Below are 20,052 nucleotides of genomic sequence, written 5' to 3'. Positions count from 1 at the left end.
CTTGCCTTGCCTTGCCTTCCCTTGTATTTCCTTGCCTGGCCTTACCTGGCCTTGCATTGCCTATCCTGGACTTGCCTTGCTTTCCCTTTCCTTGCCTAGCCTTTCCTTGACTTATCTTGCCTTGCCTTGACTTGAATTGCCTTGCTTGGCCTTTCCTGTCATGACCTGGCCTGGCCTGGCCTTGCCTTCCCAGGCCTTGACTAACCTGGCCTGGCCTTGCCTGGCCTGGCCTTCCCTTCCCTTGCCTTGCCTTGCCTGGCCTTGCCAGGCCTGGCCTGGCATAGCCTGGTCTTAGCTGGCCTTGCATTGCCTGTCCTGGACTTGCTATGCCTTGCATTGTCTTGCCTTACCTAGCCTTGCCTTGCTTTGAATTCCCTTGCCTGTCCTGGCCTTGCCTTACCTGGCTTACCTGTCCTGCACTGCTACTACTGTATGGGCCTTGCCTTGCCTTGCCTTACCTTGCCTTACCTGGCCTTTCCCTGGCCTTGCATGGACTGGCCAGTCCTGGACTGGCCTTGCCTTGCTTGGCCTTGCCTTTCCTGGCCTGGTCTGGTCTTCCCTTGCATGGCTTGGCCTGGCCTGACCTGGCCTTGCCTTGTCCTGTCTTCCCTTGCCTTGCCTGGCCTGGCCTGGCCTGGCCTTGCTTTGCCTTACCTGGCCTAACCTGGCCTTGGGTTGCCTGCCCTCGACTGGCCATGCCTTGCATTGCTTTACTCTGCCTTACCTGGCCTAGCATTGCCTGTCCTGGAGTGGCCTGGCCTTACCTTGCCTTGCCTTGCCTTGCCTCGCCTCGCCTCAGCTGGCATGGCATGGCCTGGCCTGGCCTTGCTTTCCCTGGCCTTGCCTGGCATCTCCTTGTGTGGCCTGGCCTTTTCTGGCCTGGCCTGGCTTTGCCTTCCCTGTGATTTCCTGGCCTTGCATTGCCTTTATTAGCCTGGCCTGGCCTGGCCTGGACCTGACCTGCTTGGCCTTCCCTGGCCTTTCCTTACCTGGCCTTACCTGGCCTTGTATGGCCTGTCTAGACCTGGACTAGCCTTGCCTTGCCTAGCCTTACCTTGCCTTAACTGGCCTTTCCTTTCCTTGCCTGACCTGGCCTGGCCTTCCCTTCATGGGCCTTGGCTTCCCTTGCCTTGTCTTGCCTTGTCTCTCCTTGCCTGGTCTCGCCTGTCTTGCCTGGCGTTGCCTTGCCTTGCCGTGCCTTGCCTTGCTGTCCTGGTTGAAACCCAGCCAGACAGCTTGTTCACTCACTTCCCCCCAGGGGACTTGAGGATATCACGGAAGCACACAATGGTTTGGACTGGGAGGGACCTTAAAGCTCCTCCAGCTCCAACCCCTGCCACTGGCAGAGACAACTTCCACTAGACCAGCTTGCTCCAAGCTCCATTCAACCTGGCCTTGAACACTGCCAGCCATGGGGCAGCCACAGCTTCTCTGGGCACCCTGTGCCACTGTCCCACCACCCTCACAGGGAACAGCTTCTAAGATCTCATCTCAATCTCCCCTCTCTGTCACGTTAAAATCGTTCCCCCTTGGCCCATCCCCACAGGCCCTTGCTGTCCCCACAGGAAATGAGAGCAGATCCCAGGATTATCCCTCGGCAGCCGCAGCGCTCCGCTGCCGGCTCAGCCAGCCCAACTCACACAGCGAGTCCAAAGCAGCCACTCTGGGGAAGTCTCTTGAGGTGTTCTGGCAACTCCTACAGCACCCCAAGATCGCCATCGCCACCCACCTCGTTCCACGCTCCTCTGTCCACAGGCGGCACCGGCTCCGAGACACCAAGACGGGAACCACCAGAGGAGCTGCTCTTGCCTCCTCCACCGGTAGCTTGTGTTCCGTGGGGCAGCTGTCGTCTCCCGGTGCCTCCTCTGAAGAGTTCCATGGGGTTCTGTGACCTCACACACCTGAACACGGGGAGTTCCAGAATCAGCCACCCCTGTGGTCTCCATGTCCCCAAGGTCATTGTGATGCATGAGCTCTGACTGGGTCCATGGGGAGCTCTGGAGGTGCTGCAGGCATTCTCTGGGATTCTCTAGGGGTATCCCCAGGATGCCCTGGGAGTGCACAGAGACACAGGGCCGTGGAGCAAGCTGCTCTAGTGGAAGGTGTCCCTGCCCGTGCCTTTGGGGGCTGGAGCTGGCTGAGCTTTAAGGTCCCTTCCAGCCCAGCCCAGCCCACTCTGGGATTCCATGATTCTCTGTTGTGCCAATGTCGGTCCCTCTCCACTCCTCGTAGGTGGCCGTGACGCCCTGTTCCATGGCCCACGTTGAGCTGTGACCCCTCGCATGCTCCACCTCCGGACCAAAGGCACTGAGAAAGAGCAGCCCGTGAGGGACCTCCCCAAGCCGGCTGGGCAGAGGCTGGTCCCCCTGCAGCGACTCCCGGAGCACCCCTGGGTGCCCAGCGGTCATGGGCACGATGCTGCCGCCATCCCAAAGCCCCAGTGATCTGTGGGGTGGTCTCTGGTGGCTGTAGCCCCTGTTTGAGGCCTCCATTTGTCCCCTGCAGAGCTTGGGTGCATTCCCATGAACCTCCAAATCTCCCTAAACCTCCAGTTCCCTTCCGAACCCCAAATCCCTTCCATTTACTGCCATGGGCCAACAGGGGTACTAAAGACTCAGGGTACTCTGGGTCAAATGTAACCCCTAGCTTTGGGACACTGGCTGTTCCCCAAATCCCTGCACCACCCCGGGGAGCTTTGGGGATCTCCCCCAATGCCAAAATCCCCTCTGAACCCCAAACTCTTCCCCTCAACACATCTCCATGCTGGGGGAATGTTGCTCACTCAAAAGCGACTGAGGGGGCCCTGGGACCCAGGTACATGGGAGATCTCCCAATATAATGTGCCCCCTACAGCACATTTTGGGGATCCCCCCCTGAACCTCAAAATGTTCCTTGAACCCTCAAATCCCTCTGAACACCCAAATTCCTCCCACTTCTCTCAACGGGGCTCCCTAGAGCATCCAATGAGATTCGGCTGCCCTGGGATTGATGGATACCCCAGTCTCGGTAGACAGGGAGTCCCCCAAATAAATGAGCCACCCCAAAGAGTTTTGTGGACCAGCCTGAATCCCCAAATCCCCCCAAACCCAAAGCCCACAGCTCCAAAGCCACCCCGGCTCAGCACAGTGGCACAGACTTGCTAAAAAAGGGGTGTTCCGAAAAGTGGTGTTCCCCCAACACCTGCCCTGGGGATCCATCAAGATGCTCTGGAACCCCGAACACACTGGGGGGACCCCAACATTGCTTTCGGTTCAGCAGTGAATTAGGTGGGCCTAAGGGGGTGGATCCCCAAAAGGGTCACCCCAATAAAGGGGCAAACCAAAACCACACTGCACCCCAAAGGGCCCTGGAGGCACCCAAAGCAATCGTGGTGCCCCTAAATCCTAGGGTAACCCCAAATTTCCCTGAAGCAGCACAAAAGTAGGCAGGACCCCCAAGTGGGGGCCTGGGGCAGCACAAAGTCACCCACATCCTTCCATCACCCCGGGCCCCCCCAGATGAACCCAGGGACCCAAAAACCTGGAGGAGCCCCACCAAACACCCGCCCCCAACTGGGGTACCCCAGAAAAGCTGCTCCCCCCCTCCAATGCCACCCAGCCCCAAATTGCTCCTCGTTGCCCCCAAACCACACCCCATGGGGCATCCCAGCTCCCCCATCCCTGGTATCAGGGAGTTGGGGGGGCCAGCCCCAGAGTGGGGATTGCCTAATTTGGGATGTTCCACCAAAAGACCAGGGAGGTGTGGTGGGGGATGGAGGGTAGGAAGCTCTGCAGAGGGATCTGGACAGGCTGGATCCATGGGCTGTGGCCAATGTGTTGAGGGTCAAGAAGGCAAAGTGCCAGGTCCTGCTCTTGGGCCACAACAACCCCCTGCAATGCTCCAGGTTTGGGGAAGAGGGGCTGAAAACTGCTCATAGGAAAAGAGCTGGGGGTGCTGACTGATGGAGCTGAACATGAGCAGCTTGTGCTCAGGCAGCCAGGAAGCCACCAGCATCCTGGCCTGGATCAGCACCAGTGCGGCAGCAGGGCCAGGGCAGTGGTTGTGCCCCTGCACTGAGCACTGCTGAGGCCGCACCTCGAATCCTGGGTTCACCTCTGGGCCCCTCACTACAAGAGAGACATTGAGGTGCTGGAGCGGGGCAGAGAAGGGCAATGGAGCTGGTGCAGGGCCTGGAGCACAGGGGTGATGGGGAAGGGCTGAGGAAACTGGGGGGGACCTGATCGCTGCCTACAACTGACTGAGAGGAGGATGGAGCCAGGAGGGGCTGGGCTCTGCTCCCAAGGAACAAGGGATGGGACAAGAGGAAATGGCCTCAAGCTGCACCAGGGCAGGTTTAGATGGAGCTGAGGAAGAATTTCTCCGGGAAGCTAGGGACCAGGTTAGGAAAGCTGAGACCCAGTTAGAATTCAGATAGGCTCGGGATGTTAAGGATAACAGGAAGGGATTCTTCAGGTATGTAGCAAATAAAAAACAGACTAGGGACATCATAGCCCCCTTCCGGAAGCTCTTGGGAGAACATGCACAAGTCCATGGGGCCTAATGAAATCCATGCACAGGTCCTGAAGGAGCGGGCGAATGAAGTTGCTAAGCCACTGGTCTTCATATTTGAAAAAACATGGAAGTCAGGTGAAGTTCCTGACGACTGGAAAAAGGGAACTATAACCCCCATTTTCAAGAAGGGGAAAATGGATGACCCGGGGAATTACAGAGCAGTCAGTCTCACCTCCGTGCCTGGCAAAATCTTGGAGCAGATTCTCCTGGAAGGCATGCTAAGGCACATGAAAATCAACAAGGTGCTTGGTGACAGCCAGCAGGGCTTCACTGAGGGGAAATCCTGCCTGACCAATGTGGTGCCCTTCTATGATGGGGCTACAGAACTGATGGACAGGGGTAGAGCAGTTGATGGCATCTACCTGGACTTGTGCAAAGCGTTCGACACCGTCCCACACGACATCCTTGTCTCTAAATTGGAGAGACATCAATTTGATGGATGGAGCACTCGGTGGATAAAGAACTGGCTGCATGGCCGCACACAGAGAGTTGTGGTCAATGGCTCAGTGTCCGGCTGGAGACCAGTAACGAGTGGGGTCCCTCAGGGATCGGGGTTGGGACCGGTCTTGTTCAACGGCCTGCGGCCGTCACAGGGGGCGGAGTCAGCTGAGGGGAGCGGAGGGGGTTACTCTCCCACCCTGCGCTCTGATTGGCTCCGCGGTGCAGTGGGCGGAGCCAGGCGCTGATTGGCTGCCGTGGAAGTGGGCAGGGCGACAAGAACAGAGCGCGCGTTGGCTGGGGGGGAAAGGAGGGAGATGGGGGGCGATGGGACCCCTATGGAACCCTATGGGGCAGGGACAGGTTCACACCCACTGCTGTCTCCATGGCTTTATATGGGGGCAATGGCGGTAATGGGGCAATGGGAGCAATTTGGGGTAACGGGGGGTAATGGGGGTAAGGGGAGGTCTCGGGGTCTCGAGCTCTGCCCCCTGCATCCTGGTACTGGAGCTGCTGCTGCTTCCCCCTCCAAGGGACTCGTAAAGAGATCCCCCCCTCCATGGTCAGACCCTGCAGGGACCCATAGAGACCACATAGAGAGACCCATAGACACCATATAGACCCACAGCCCACAGAGACTCATAGAGGCCCATAGAGACCCCATAGAGACTCATAGAGACCCATAGACACCGCAGAGAGCCAGAAAGCGACCCCAAGTGAACCATAGAGACCCCACAGAGACCCCATAGAGACCCCATAGAGACCCCATAGAGACCCATAGACTACAGGGACTACAACCCTGATCATGCAACGCGGCACCCATAGAGTCCCTTTACGGTGGTGCCCAGCCGGGACTACAACTCCCATCATGCAGCGCGGCACCCATTGAGCCCCGTTATGGCGGCGTCCAGTTATGACTACAACTCCCATCATACCCTGCGGCTCCCATAGAACACCATGATACAGCCGCCAGGCGGTAGTACGACTCCCATCATGCCGCGCGGCAACCAGAGAGCACCACGAGGGCGGCGCCCAGCCTGGACTACAACTCCCATGATGCAGTGTGACACTCCTACCACACCACTAAGGCGCCGCCCGGCTTGGACTACAACTCCCGTCGTGCCGCGCGCCAATTTCGGCCATGATAGCGGGGCTGGGCCGCTGGCTCCGGACCGAGCTGGAGCTGCCCCCAAGCGCCCTCCCATCTGGGACTACATCATGGGCCACGTGCGGCACCCGGGGTGAGGGGGGCACCCCAACATCTGGGGGGGAGGAACTGCAACATCTGGAGGGACCCCAAACCTCGGATCAGTCCCTAAAATACCCGGGGGGGGGGTGTTGTTCCTATAGGAATGTGAAGAAGATCAAAGGGAACCTGCTGTGGTATCCGCTGCACCGCAAAAAGGGGGGGACCCCGAAAATGCCCCCTCTGGGGACCCCCAAGCTCATTAAGGAGCCTCCAAATTCCCTCAGGACCCCCCCAAACCCCTTTTGCCTGTTAGGATCCCCCCCCAAATTTGCATTGGGATCCGATGACCCCCCCCAACACCCCCCAATTCCCCCCTGTGGCCCCCCCCAACCCCTTTTATTCTCCTAAATCCATGCACAGGAGCCCCTAATTTCTTTAGGACCCCTCCAAATCCCATTGGGATCCCCAGGAACCCCCAATTCCTTCCCATTATCCCCCCCAACCTCTCCTTAACCCCCCCCCCCCCCCCCGTATCTTCCTTAACTCGGGGCTCAGGTACTGGCACCTCGAGGAGATTCAGGTTTGGGGGGGGGAGGGTTTGGGGGGGTCTGTATGGGGTTTTGGGGGGTCCCAGAGGGATGGGGGGTTGGGGGGTTTGGGGGAGGCAAATATGGGGGGGGCAAGATTTGGGCGGGGGGGGCCAATTTGAGGGGTGGTGGAGGGAGAAAAAATGGTGCTTAAGGATGGGGGGGGTGGTATCCTCAGGTGACCTTTGGTGTCTCTCCCCAGGGAGGGGCGGGGTCAAGCACGCCTTATATGGAAGTGCGCGAGGCCTTGGAGCAGGTGAGGGCGGAGCTTAAAGTGATGGGCGGGGCCGTGGGCGAGGCCGGGGCAGCGGTGCTGAAGCTGGGTGAGTTCATTGGGGGGGCGGTGGGGTGGGGGGTAAAGGGGCGGGGCTACCGGTCACCTGACCTGAGGCTCTGCCCCCTTTGTTTCCTTATAAAAGAGGCACTGGGGGCGGAGCTTCACCGCCAGGGGGCGGAGCGTCGCCGAGGGGCGGAGCATCGGGCCCTGGGGGCGGAGGCAGCGCAGGAGGGGCTGCGGCTGCGGAGGGAGGGGGCCCAGATAAGCTCCGCCCACCGTTGAGCGAGGAGGGGGCGGGGTTTCCCCATGGGTATCCCAATGGGGGCGGGGGGCAGCATTCCCATGATGCTCTGTGCTTGCAGGGAGCTGGGGCCAAAGGTGGGACTAATGTCGAAATTGCCGGTAAGAAGGGGTGGGGCTTATTGGGAAGGAGGAGGGGCTTATGGACGGGGGAGGGGTCTGAGCGTGGCCACGCCCCCATTGCCCCGCCCGCCCCCCCCCCCCAGGCTGTGTGCAAGCTGCCGGAGGAGGCCCTGGAGGAGCTGCTGGGGCTCCGCCCCTTGTCGAGGTAAGCCCCGCCCCCTTCGGGGCAAGCCCCGCCCATTGCTGCCATAAACTCCTCCCTGTCCATCACCCCTCCAACCCCCCTGCTCTTCCCATTGCCCCCCCAGGCCGCAGGACCTCACCTTGCTCTGGCTGCAGGAGGCCAAGGTGGGTGCCCAAGGGGGGAGGGTGGGGGGGGAGGTGACTGATCCTAACGGTCATGTGACCCCCCCCCCATGTGACCTGACACCCCCTTCACCCTCCCCACCAGGCACTGCTGAACCAACACAGCCCAGAGGAGGTGCTGGAGGCCCTGCAGACACTGCGGTGAGGGGAGGGGCTTAGGAGAAGGGAGGGGCTTAGGAGGGGTGGGGCTTTGGGAGGGGGTGGAGCTTAGGGAAGGGGCAGAGCCAGTGGGCAGCTGGGGGTGCAGCTTAAAGTGGGCAGGACTTCCCTTATAAGGTTCTGAGGGTGTGGCCCCAGGGCACTAGGGAAGGGGCGGGGCTACCGGTTGGTGGAGCCAACAGAGGGGCAGGGATTGCATCCTCCCCCCCTCCCCCCTTGTTCCATTGCAGGAAGGGGTACCCCAAAATCAGCCCTGACCTTGACCCCGACCCTGACCCTGATGCTCAGCCCCCTATGAAGACCCTCATCAAGGTAAATGGGGGGACTTGAGGGGCACATTTGGGGGTGCTTTAGGGCTCGGAGCTCCCCACTGATGTGGGGTCCCCCTTTTGCACCCCCCAGGACTGCTGGGAGGATGTGGGGGGACTCTGGGACCTCATCCACTCCTCGGCCTCCCGCCTGTCCCCCCTGAGGCTCCGGCTCCTCCAGCTGCAGGAGGAGATCCAGCAGCGCCTGGAGGGGGACCCCAAAGCCCAGCAGGCTGCCAGGTAAAGCCCTGCACCACAAAACACCTCCCTGAACCCCAAAACCACATGTGCACCCCAAAACACTCCCCCTGCATCTCAAAACACCCCGCTGCACCCTAAAACCATCCCCCTGCACCCCAAAACACAGCCCCTGCATCCCAAAACAACCACTCCACATTCCAAAACCATCCCCTCTGCAGCCCAAAACACCTCCCTGCACCCAAAAACCACATGGTGCACCCCAAAACACTCCCCTGCATCGCAAAACCCCCCTGCACCCCAAAACCATCCCTGCTGCACCCCAAAACACACCCCCTGCATACCAAAACAAACCCCTACACACCAAAACTATTCTCCCTGCACTCCAAAACAATCCCCTGCATCACAAAACTCCCCCCTGTACACCGAAACCACCCTCCTGTACCCCAAAACACACCTGCACCCCAAATGTACCCTCCCTGCACCCCAAAACAACCCCCGTGAAGCCCAAAACGGCCCCTCTCTGCGTACCAAAACACCCCCTCTGCACCCCAAAACCCTCTGAAGGACCCTCCCAAATGCATCCTGCAGCCCAGTTTCACCCCCTGCACCAGAAAACTGCCCCTGGGCCCTCCCCCGTGACCTTTTCCTCCCCACTCCTGAACCTCAAAACCCTTTAGGGGCCCCCTCTATACTTTAAACCCCACTGGGTTTCCTTCTGAAGTGGGTGCTGGGCTCATAGGGGTCCTTAAAGAACCCCCAGATTCTCCCTAATCCCAGTGCTGAGACCCTTTGGGGTGCCCCCAACCCCTCCATGTTCCCTGCAGCCCTTTTAGGGTGTCCCCCCCCAAAAAAGTGTTCTGGAACCCTTTGGGTCCCCCAAGCTCCCCTCAGCGTTTGGCTTTGGGGTCCCGTTGCCCCCCAGGTTGATGCTGGAGGCCGCGGGGCTCTCAGGGGCTCGGGAGGCCCTGATCCAGCAGGTCCAGGATCTACGGGGCAGCCCCATGGACTCCCCAGAAGCTGCCCTGGGGCCACTGAGGAGGCAGCTACAGGAGGGGAAGCAGCGGCTGGTGGGTGCCAACGGGGGACTATGGGGATTTGGGGGGAATCCTGATGGGCTTGGGGCGGGGTGTCTGGGAAGTGGAATTTGATGGTTATGGGGAGGGGTTGGGGTCCCTAAAGGGTCCCAGCGCTGCTTTTTGTGAGGGATTCGGGATATTTGGGGGTCCTGGAGGGGGATTTTGGGTCTATAGGGGATGATATAGAGGAGTTTGGGGCTTTAGGGGGGATTTTGGGGTTCAGCAGTGCTGGGAGGGGGATCTGGGGCTTATGGATGGGTTTGGGGTGAAGGAAGAGGTTTTGGGGAGAAATATGGGGCGATATTTAAGGTGTTTGGGGTCTTGAGGGGTATTTGGGTCACTCCCATGGCTTTGGGGTCCCTCATTTCCTTGTGTCCCCCCCCTCCATCCCTTCCAGTCCCGCCGCTGGATCCAGCTCCGGGCTCTGGCCCCATCCAATGAGAAGCTCCGGGCGCAGCTGCACCTCCTGCAGGCCCACATGAGCAAAGAGGGGGAGGGAAGTGGGGCGGGGCTTAATGGTGAGTGGGTGAGGCCTCAGAGCTTTGGCCACGCCCCTTTCAGTCCCGAGGAGCTGTGCGGCTCCCCCCAGGGCTGCAGGGGGAAGGGCAGCGGCTGCAGGAAGCGCTGAGCATGCTGGGAAAGGAGAGGGTGCCCCTCCCCCCGAGGTGAGTGAATTGGGGGGGGAAGGGTGGTGGGGGAGGGGGGGGAAGGGCTGTGCTGACCCCTCCATTCTCCCTTTAGCCCCGCCCACAGCCCACTGCAGCCAATCAGACGCGCCCTAGGAATGGCAGAGAGTGAGGTGGGGGAGGGGCCATAAAGGGGGAGGGGAATTGTAAGGAGGGGCCATAGAGGGGGAGGGGAATTTGAAGGAGGGGCCATAGAGGGGGCAGGGGTCATAAATGGGGGAGGGCCATAAACGAGGAGGGGCAATGGAAGGAGGGGCCATAAAGGGGGGAGGGGCAATGGGGCCGTTGTTCAGGGGTGTTTGTGCCTCAGCCCCCACAGGGGGCACTGTTGTGGGCAGCAGAGCTGCGGGGGAGCTGGAACAGCTGCAGGGGGCGTGGTCAGCGGAAGGGGCGTCGTCAGCGGAAGGGGCGGACCCTGGAACCCCCGCCCACCCCGCGGTGAGTGAAGGAGATGGGGGGGTGAGCGTGTGGCCTGCGCTGACCCCGCCCCTTTGCAGCCCCCGCGGAGTGCGTGGCCATGGCCGAGCTCCTCCCCAGCTGCAGGCGCTGTCCATTCGGGTCCAGCAGTGCCTCGAGGGCTGGCCCCACCTCCAGGACGTCATCAGCCAATGGTGAGGCGGCGAGGTTGGGTCTGTGAGAGGCCACGCCCACCATGTGTGATGTCACATCCCCCCTTCCCCCCTCCTTTGTCTCCCATAGGTGGGAGCAGCCGGCTCAGTGGATACCAGCCACGCCCCCCAGCAACATCCCCTTCTCCCATTGGCTGAAGTGCTGGTCCCAGGCCACCTGTGCTCTGAACTTGCACCGCCCCCTCCCCTTAGCCCCGCCCACCAGCGACGAGGAAGGGTGTGACCAGAGCAAGCCCCGCCCCTGAGCCTCGGTTTCATCAGATGCTCCTATTGGATGGGGTGCAGGAGGCGGGGCTTGGAGGAGGGCGGGGCCACAAGGCGGAGGTCCTGGAAGCGGAATAGAGTAGGTCCTATAGAAATAAAGCAGTAAATAAAGCAGGTCCTGTGTTAATTATATGTAAATGAGGTTGCGCCCATGTTAATGAGATGCAAAGCATGTCTCCTGTTAATAAACTCGTCCTGCCTACAATAACAGCATGTCAACAAAGCAGAGCCTCCAATAACAATGCACAGATAATGTGTGGCCTACAGTAACACATAAATAAAGCAGGTCCTACAGTAACGAAAGTGTTAAACAAAGCAGGTCCTGACATAATAAATTCCCTAATCAAGCAGGACCTACAATAACAGCCTGGGAATAAAGTAGGACCTACAGGAATATGTAAATTAGACAGGCTCTATGTTAATAACAGGTACATAAAAGTAGATCCTACATTAAGAACTTGTAAATAAGTTACTTAGTAAAGCGGGTCCTGACAGTAGGTCCTACAGTAATGAAACTGTAAATACAACATATGAATAAAGTAAGCCCTATATTAATAACTCCCTCAACAAATTGGGTCCTACAATAATACCTCCCCGATAAAGTAGGACCTACAATAAGGGCCCATAAATGAAGTAGGTCCTGCCCCAATACCCTGTCAATAGAGCAGATCCGACAGCAACTGTACATAAAATAGGTCCTACATTAATAAGTGAGTAAATACAGGAGGTCCTGGCACAGCACCATGTAAATACAGGAGGTCCTACAGTAAGAACGTGCAAATACGAGTGGCTCCATGTTAATGACATGTAAATAAAGCAGGTCCTCCACTAAAAGGACACAAATTAAGTAGGCCCTCCATTAATAACATGTAAATAAGGAAGTGTCTGTGTTAGTAACATTTAAATAAGGTCAACCCTACATGAACTGCGTGTGAGTAAAGCAGGTCCTAGGCTAATTGCATGTAAATAAGGGGGGGGGTAACGGTGGGATGAGAAATGGAGAGGGATGGAGGGAGAGGGGGAGAAATGGCAGGAATGTGGGGAATGGGGGTGGGAAAAAGGGGGAGGGGGAATGGGGGGGCATAAGGGGGGGAGGGGAAGAGGGGACAAATGGGGGGGCAGGGGCAAGGAAAAGCCCCATATTCAGCCCCATGGGGGGCAGCCGGGACGGGCTTAAATGGGGACACGAGTTGGGGAGCTCAGAGCTCATTGGCTGTTGCCTAGGCAAGGGTCGCCAGATCGAGGCTGGAGGGGGGGGGGCAAGTTTGCCTGGCAACGCGCAGCGCGGTGGAAGCTCACTGGCCGTCGCCTGGCAACACGCAGGAAGCGGTATGTGGAGACCCCGTTGCCTAGCAACCAACCCGAAAGTGCGGCGAGCATCGCCGAACGGGGATGGGGAAAGGCCGAAATGCGGGGGTAGGGGGGAGAAGAGGCCTCGATTTCCTGTGAAATCTTTATTTATTGGTTAATTTTCCTTTTTATACATTCTTAAGGTGACGCCTCCTGCCTTCCCTCCCCTCCCCGCCCCCCCGGGCTATTTACATCGGTGTCAATAAGGCTTCGGATCGACCCCCCCCATCCCCCCTTTTTCCTCCCCTCTCCCATCCCGGGTATAAAGAGGGGGGAGATCCCCACCCCCGACACCCCCGGGTGGGGATGGGAGGTTGTGTTCATTGGGGACCATCCCCCCCCATCGTTTTGGAAGCTGAGGGCACCCAGGGGTGCTCCAGGAGTCGCTGCGGGGGGACCAGCCTCTGCCCAGCCGGCTCGGGGAGGTCCCTCACGGGCTGCTCTTCCTCAGTGCCTTTGGTCTGGAGGTGGAGCATGCGAGGGGTCACAGCTCAACGTGGGCCGTGGAACAGGGCGTCACGGCCACCTACGAGGAGTGGAGAGGGACCGACATTGGCACAGCAGAGAATCATGGAATCCCAGAGTGGGCTGGAAGGGACCTTAAAGCTCACCCAGCTCCAGCCCCCAAAGGCACGGGCAGGGACACCTTCCACTAGAGCAGCTTGCTCCACGGCCCTGTGTCTCTGTGCACTCCCAGGGCATCCTAGGGATACCCCTAGAGAATCCCAGAGAATGCCTGCAGCACCTCCAGAGCTCCCCATGGACCCAGTCAGAGCTCCTGCATCACAATGACCTTGGGGACATGGAGACCACAGGGGTGGCTGATTCTGGAACTCCCTGTGTTCAGGTGTGTGAGGCCGCAGAACCCCATGGAACCCTCCAGCAGAGGCACCGGGAGACGACAGCTGCCCCACGGAACACAAGCTACTGATGGAGGAGGCAAGAGCAGCTCCTCTGGTGGTTCCCGTCTTGGTGTCTCGGAGCCGGTGCCGCCTGTGGACAGAGGAGCGTGGAACGAGGTGGGTGGCGATGGCGATCTTGGGGTGCTGTAGGAGTTGCCAGAAAACCTCAAGAGACTTCCCCAGAGTGGCTGCTTTGGACTCGGTGTGTGAGTTGGGCTGGCTGAGCCGGCAGCGGAGCGCTGCGGCTTCCGAGGGATGATCCTGGGATCTGCCCTCATTTCTTGTGGGGAGAGCAAGGGCCTGTGGGGATGGGCCAAGGGGGAACGATTTTAACATGACAGAGAGGGGAGATTGAGATGAGATCTTAGAAGCTGTTCCCTGTGAGGGTGGTGGGACAGTGGCACAGGGTGCCCAGAGAAGCTGTGGCTGCCCCATGGCTGGCAGTGTTCAAGGCCAGGTTGAATGGAGCTTGGAGCAAGCTGCTCTAGCGGAAGTTGTCTCTGCCAGTGGCAGGGGTTGGAGCTGGAGGAGCTTTAAGGTCCCTCCCAGTCCAAACCATTGTGTGCTTCCGTGATATCCTCAAGTCCCCTGGGGGGAAGTGAGTGAACAAGCTGTCTGGCTCGGTTTAAACCACGACAGCAAAGCAAGGCAAGGCAAGGCAAGGCAAGGTAACGCCAGGCAAGACAGGCGAGTCCAGGCCAGGAGAGGCAAGACAAGGCAAGGGAAGGGAAGGCAAGGCCCATGAAGGGAAGGCCAGGCCAGGTCAGGCAAGGAAAGGAAAGGCCAGTTAAGGCAAGGCAAGGCTAGTCCAGGTCTAGACAGGCCATGCAAGGCCAGGTAAGGCCAGGTAAGGAAAGGCCAGGCAAGGCCAAGCAGGTCAGGTCCAGGCCAGGCCAGGCCAGGCCAGGCCAGGCTAATAAAGGCAATGCAAGGCCAGGAAATCACAGGGAAGGCAAAGCCAGGCCAGGCCAGAAAAGGACAGGCCACACAAGGCCATGCCGGGCAAAACCAGGGACAGCAGAGCCCCGGCCAGGCAAGGGCAGGCAAGGTCAGGCCAATCAAGGCCAGCCAGGGCAAGGCCAGGCCAGGCAAGGCCAGGCAAGGCAAGGTAAGGGAAGGCAAGGCAAACTTAGGCCAGGCCAGGCCAGGCAACGCAATGCCAGGTAATATAAGGCCAGGACAGGCAAGGGAAGGCTTGGTAAGGCCAGGCCAGGCAAGGCCAGTCAAGGCCATTAAAGACAAGGCAAGGCCAGGTCAGGAGATGCAAGGCCAGGCAAGGCAAGGCAAGGCAAGGCCATTAAAGACAAGCTAAGACAAGGCAAGGCAAAGCAAGGCAAAGCAAGGCCAAGCATGGCCAGGCCATGCCAGGCCAGGCTAGGTCAGAGAAGACGAGGACAGGCAGGGCAAGTCAGTGCAAGGCAAGGCAAGGCGTGGCTAGGCAAGGCAAGGATAGGCCAAGCCATGCAAGGCAAATCCAGACAAGGACATGCAAGGCAAGACAATGCAAGGCAAGGCCAGGCCAGGCCAGGATAGGAGATGCAAGGCCAGGCAAGGCACAGCAAGGCCAGGCCAGGATAGGAGATGCAAGGCCAGGCAAGGCACAGCAAGGCCAGGCCAGGGAAGGCCAGGCCAGGCAATTCAGTGCAAAGCAAGTCAAGGGAAGGGAAGGCAAGGCTGGGCCAGGTAAGGCCATGACAGGCAAGGCAAGGCCAGGCAAGGCGAGGCCAAACCAAGCCAGGCCTGGCAAGGCCAGGTAAGCCAATGCAAGGCAAGACAAGGTAAGGCAAGTCCACGACAGGCAATAGAAGGCCTGGTAATGTAAGGCAAGGCCAGGCCAGGAAAGGCCAGGCCAGACCAGGCCAGGCCAGGACCGGTCATACAAAACCAGGGCATGCCAGGCAAGGCCAGCCAAGGCAAGGCAAGGGAAGTAAGGCAAGGCAAGGGAAGGTAATGCAAGGCAATGCAAAGCAAGACTAGGCCAGGCAAGGCCAGTCAACACAAGGCAAGCAAAGACAAGGCCAGGCCAGGCGAGGCGAGGCGATGCGAGGCGAGGCAAGGCAAGGCAAGGCAAGGCGAGGAAAGGCTACACAAGGCGAGGAAAGGCTACACAAGGCGAGGAAAGGCAAGGTAAGGCATGTCCAGGACAGGCACTGGAAGGCCTGGTAAGGCAAGACAAGGCCAGCCTAGGAAAGGCCAGGCCAGGCCAGGTCATACAAGAGGAGGGCAGGCCAGGCAAGGCCAGGAAAAGCAAGTCAAGGCAAGACAAGGCCAGTCCAAGACAGGCAATGCAAGATCATGTAAGGCCAGCTAAGCCAAGGCCAGGCCAGGCCATAAAGGTAAGGCAAGGCCTGGCCATGCAAGGCAAGGGAAGGCCAGGCCAGGCAAGGCAAGGCTAGGCAAGGGAAGGCCAGGACAGGCAGTGCAAATCCAGGACAGGCCAGGCAAGGCTAGGCAAGGGAAGGCCAGGACAGGCAGTGCAAATCCAGGACAGGCCAGGCAAGGCCAGGTAAGGCAAGGCCAGGAGAGGCCATGCCAGTCAAGGCAAGGCAAGGCAAGGCAAGGCAAGGAGAGGCAAGGCAAGGAGAGGCAAGGCAAGGCAAGGACAATCTAGGACAGCTAATGGAAGGCCAGTGAAGGCCTGGTAAGGCAATGTAGGCCAGGCAAGGCATGGCAAGGCTAGGCAAGGCAATGCAAGGCAAGGACTGTCTAGGAGAGGTAATGCAAGGCCAGGTAAGGCCTGGTAAGTAAGGCAAGGCAAGGCAAGGCAAGGCAAGGCAATGCAAGGCAAGGCAAGGCAATGCAAGGCCACTCCAGGACAGCGACTGCTAGGCCAGGTAGGGCCAGGTAAGGCAATGCAAGTCAAGGCCAGTCCAGGACAGGCAACACAAGGCCAGATAAGGCCAGGTAGGGCAAGGCAAGAAAAAAGCTAGGCAAGGCAAGGCCAGTCCAGGCAAGGCCAAGCAAGTCAAGGCCAGCCTAGGCCAGGCCAGGCCATGAAGGCAAGGCCCGGCCAGGCCAGGTCATACAAAAGGAGGGCAGGCCAGGCAAGGCCAGGAAAGGCAAGTCAAGGCAAGACAAGGCCAGTCCAAGACAGGCAATGCAAGATCATGTAAGGCCAGCTAAGCCAAGGCCAGGCCAGGCCATAAAGGTAAGGCAAGGCCTGGCCATGCAAGGCAAGGGAAGGCCAGGCCAGGCAAGGCAAGGCTAGGCAAGGGAAGGCCAGGACAGGCAGTGCAAATCCAGGACAGGCCAGGCAAGGCTAGGCAAGGGAAGGCCAGGACAGGCAGTGCAAATCCAGGCCAGGCCAGGCAAGGCCAGGTAAGGCAAGGCCAGGAGAGGCCATGCCAGTCAAGGCAAGGCCAGGCAAGGCAAGGCAAGGCAAGGAGAGGCAAGGCAAGGCAAGGACAGTCTAGGACAGCTAATGGAAGGCCAGTGAAGGCCTGGTAAGGCAATGTAGGCCAGGCAAGGCATGGCAAGGCTAGGCAAGGCAATGCAAGGCAAGGACTGTCTAGGAGAGGTAATGCAAGGCCAGGTAAGGCCTGGTAAGTAAGGCAAGGCAAGGCAAGGCAAGGCAAGGCAATTCAAGGCAAGGCAAGGCAATGCAAGGCCACTCCAGGACAGCGACTGCTAGGCCAGGTAGGGCCAGGTAAGGCAATGCAAGGCAAGGCCAGTCCAGGACAGGCAACACAAGGCCAGATAAGGCCAGGTAGGGCAAGGCAAGAAAAAAGCTAGGCAAGGCAAGGCCAGTCCAGGCAAGGCCAAGCAAGTCAAGGCCAGCCTAGGCCAGGCCAGGCCATGAAGGCAAGGCACGGCCAGGCAAGACAAGGCAAGGCGAGGCCAGGCAAGACAAGGCAACGCAAGGTAAGGCTAGGCAAGGCAAGGCAAGGCCAAGCCAGACAAGGCTAGGCAAGGCAAGGCAAGGCCAAGCCAGACAAGGCTAGGCAGGGCAAGGCAAGGCCAAGCCAGACAAGGCAAGGCAAGGCAAGACAAGACAAGGCAAACTTAGGCCAGGCCAGGCAATGCAATGCCAAGTAATATAAGGCCAGGACAGGCAAGGGAAGGCTTGGTAAGGGCAAGCCAGGCAAAGCCAGTCAAGGCCATTAAAGACAAGGCAAGGCAAAGCAAGGCCAAGCAAGGCCAGGCCATGCCAGGCCAGTCTAGGCCAGAGAAGGCAAGGACAGGCAGGGCAAGTCAGTGCAATGCAAGGCAAGGCGTGGCTAGGCAAGGCAAGGCCAGGCCAAGCCATGCAAGGCAAATCCAGGCCAGGACATGCAAGGCAAGACAATGCAAGGCAAGGCCAGGCCAGGCCAGGCTAGGAGATGCAAGGCCCGGCAAGGCAAGGCAAGGACAGGCTAGGCAAGGCCAGGCCAATAAAGGCAAGGCAAGGAAAGGTAAGGCAAATGAAGGCCAGGCCTGGCAAGTCAAGGCCAGGCCAGGCAAGGACAATCAAGGCAAGGCAAGGAAAGGCAAGGCAAATGAAGGCCAGGCCAGGCAAGGCAAGTCAACGCCAGGCCAGGCAAGGACAGTCAAGGCAAGGCAAGGCAAGTCCAGGCCAGGCAAGGTCAGGCCAGGCAAGGCAAGCCAAGGCCAGGCAAGGCAAGGCAAGCAATGCAAGGGAAGGCTAGGCAAGGCAAGGTAAGGCAAGGCAAGGCAAGGAGAGGAAAGGATAGGTTAGGGAAGGCGAGGCAAGGACAGACCAATCAATGCTAGGCAAGGCCATGCAATGCAAGGCCAGGCAAAGCAAGGCAAGACAAGGCAAAACCAGGCCATGCCAGGCCAGGCAAGGCAAGTCAGTGCAAGTCAAGGCAAGGGAAGGCAAGGCAACGCAAGGCAAGGAAAGCCAGGCCAGGCCTGGCAAGGCAAGGCAAGTCATGGCAAGGCCAGGCAAGGCAAGACAAGGCAATGAAAGGCAAGACCAAGACAGGCAATGCAAGGCCAGGTAATTCAAGGCCAGGTGAGTCCAGGCCAGGCAATCCAATTCAGAGCAATGCAAGGGAAGGGAAGGGAATGCAAGGCCAGGCCATGCCAGGCAATGCAATTCCAGGTAAGGAAATGCCAGGCTATGACATGCCAGGAAAAGCCAGGCCAGGCATGGCCAGGCAAGAGCAGGGAAGGCCAGGCCAGACCAGGCAATAAAAGGCCAGGTAAGAAAAGGCCAGGGCAGACGAGGCCAGAGAAGGTCAGGAAAGACAAGGCCAGGCCAGGTCAGGCATGGCAGGACAGGCAATCTCAGGGCAGGCCAGGCCAGGGCAGGCAGGGAGATGTAAGGGCAGGCCAGGGATTGCCAGGCAAGACAAGGTCAGGCCAGGCGAGGCCAGGCCAGGGCAGGCCAGTCCAGGCAAGGGCCGGCCAGGCAAGGCATGGCAAGGCCAGGCCTAGGCAGGACAGGCCAGGCAATTCAGTGCAAGTCAAGGGAAGAGAAGGCAAGGCCGGGCCAGGCCAGGCCATGACAGGCAATGCAAGGCCAGGCAAGGCAAGGCCAAACCAGGCCAGGCCTGCCAAGGCCAGGGAAGGCAATGCAAGGCAAGACAAGGTAAGGCAAGTCCACGACAGGCAATGGAAGGCCTGGTAGCGCAACGCAAGGCCAGGCTAGGAAAGGCCAGGCTAGGAAAGGCCAGGCCAGGAAAGGCCAGACCAGGTCATACAAAACCAGGGCATGCCAGGCAAGGCCAGCAGAGGCGAGGCGAGGCAAGGCAAAGCAAGGCAATGCAAGGGAATGTAATGCAAGGCAATGATAGGCAAGACTAGGCCAGGCAAGGCCAGTCAAGGGAAGGCAAGCAAAGGCAAGGTAAGGCCAGGAAAGGCAAGGCAAGGCAAGGCAAGGCTACACAAGGTGAGGAAAGGCAAGGTAGGGCATGTCCAGGACAGGCAATGGAAGGCCTGGTAAGGCAAGACAAGGCCAGCCCAGGAAAGGCCAGGCCAGGTCATACAAAAGGAGGGCCGGCCAGGCAAGGCCAGGAAAGGCAAGGCAAGAAAAGGCCAGTCCAAGACAGGAAACGCAAGATCATGTAAGGCCAGCTAAGCCAAATCAAGGACATGCCATAAAGGCAAGGCCAGGCAAGGCCAGGCAAGGGAAGGCCTTTCCAGGACTGGCCAGGCAAGGTCAGGCAAGGTCAGGCCAGGCCAGGCCAGGCCTGTAAAGTCAAGCAGGCAAGGCCAGGCAAGGCAGGGAAATGACAGGCAAGGAAAGGCAAGGCAAGGCATGGCAAAGCAAGGCAAGGCAAGTCCAGGACAGGCAGTGCAAATCCAGGACAGGCCAGGCAAGGCCAGGTAAGCCCAGGCCAGGCCAAACCATGAAGGCAAGGACAGGCCAGGCAAGGCAAGGCCATGCAAGGCAAGGTAAGGCTAGGCAAGGCAAGGCCAGTCCAGGACTAGCCAATGCATGCAAGGTCAGGGAAGGCCAGGCATGGCATGTAAGGCCATGTAAGGCCAGGTCAGGAAAGGAAAGGAAAGGAAAGGCTGGCAAGGCAAGGCAAGGCAAGGCCAGTCCAGGACTGGACAGTATATGCATGCCAGGTAAGACCAGGTAAGGCCAGGCCAGACCAGGTAAGGCCAGGTCAGACAAGGCCAGAGAAGGCCAGCAGGGCAAGGCAAGGCAAAGCAAGGCAATGCAAGTCAAGGCCATGCAAGGCAAGGGAAGGCAAGGCAAGTCATGTCAATGGAAGGCAAGGCAAGGCAAGGTAATAGAAGGCAAGTCCAGGACAGT

At 59.1% G+C, this 20,052-nt stretch overlaps 1 protein-coding gene across 1 annotated transcript; it reads left to right on the top strand.

The window, feature by feature from the left end:
• Positions 1 to 5,946: 5,946 nt before the first annotated feature.
• LOC133273557 (uncharacterized) lies at positions 5,947 to 11,097 on the top strand. Its single transcript, XM_061461857.1, is given in 21 exon segments — positions 5,947 to 5,965; positions 6,078 to 6,185; positions 6,188 to 6,230; positions 6,340 to 6,486; positions 6,734 to 6,758; positions 6,968 to 7,088; positions 7,185 to 7,319; positions 7,405 to 7,420; positions 7,473 to 7,610; positions 7,714 to 7,753; positions 7,857 to 7,912; positions 8,161 to 8,242; positions 8,333 to 8,478; positions 9,362 to 9,506; positions 9,913 to 9,987; positions 10,077 to 10,180; positions 10,257 to 10,314; positions 10,512 to 10,607; positions 10,609 to 10,643; positions 10,699 to 10,812; positions 10,901 to 11,097. Coding segments are annotated over 21 exon segments (1,878 nt in total). The 3' UTR covers positions 11,076 to 11,097.
• Positions 11,098 to 20,052: the final 8,955 nt, after the last annotated feature.

This window comes from Pezoporus flaviventris, unplaced genomic scaffold, assembly GCF_033815535.1.
Source record: "Pezoporus flaviventris isolate CSIRO_AGI_PZ_B2104156 unplaced genomic scaffold, CSIRO_AGI_Pfla_v1 ptg000033l, whole genome shotgun sequence".
NCBI lineage: Eukaryota > Metazoa > Chordata > Aves > Psittaciformes > Psittacidae > Pezoporus > Pezoporus flaviventris.
The sequence above is the reverse complement of the archived record's forward strand: the minus strand, read 5'-3'. Positions and strand labels throughout refer to the sequence as shown.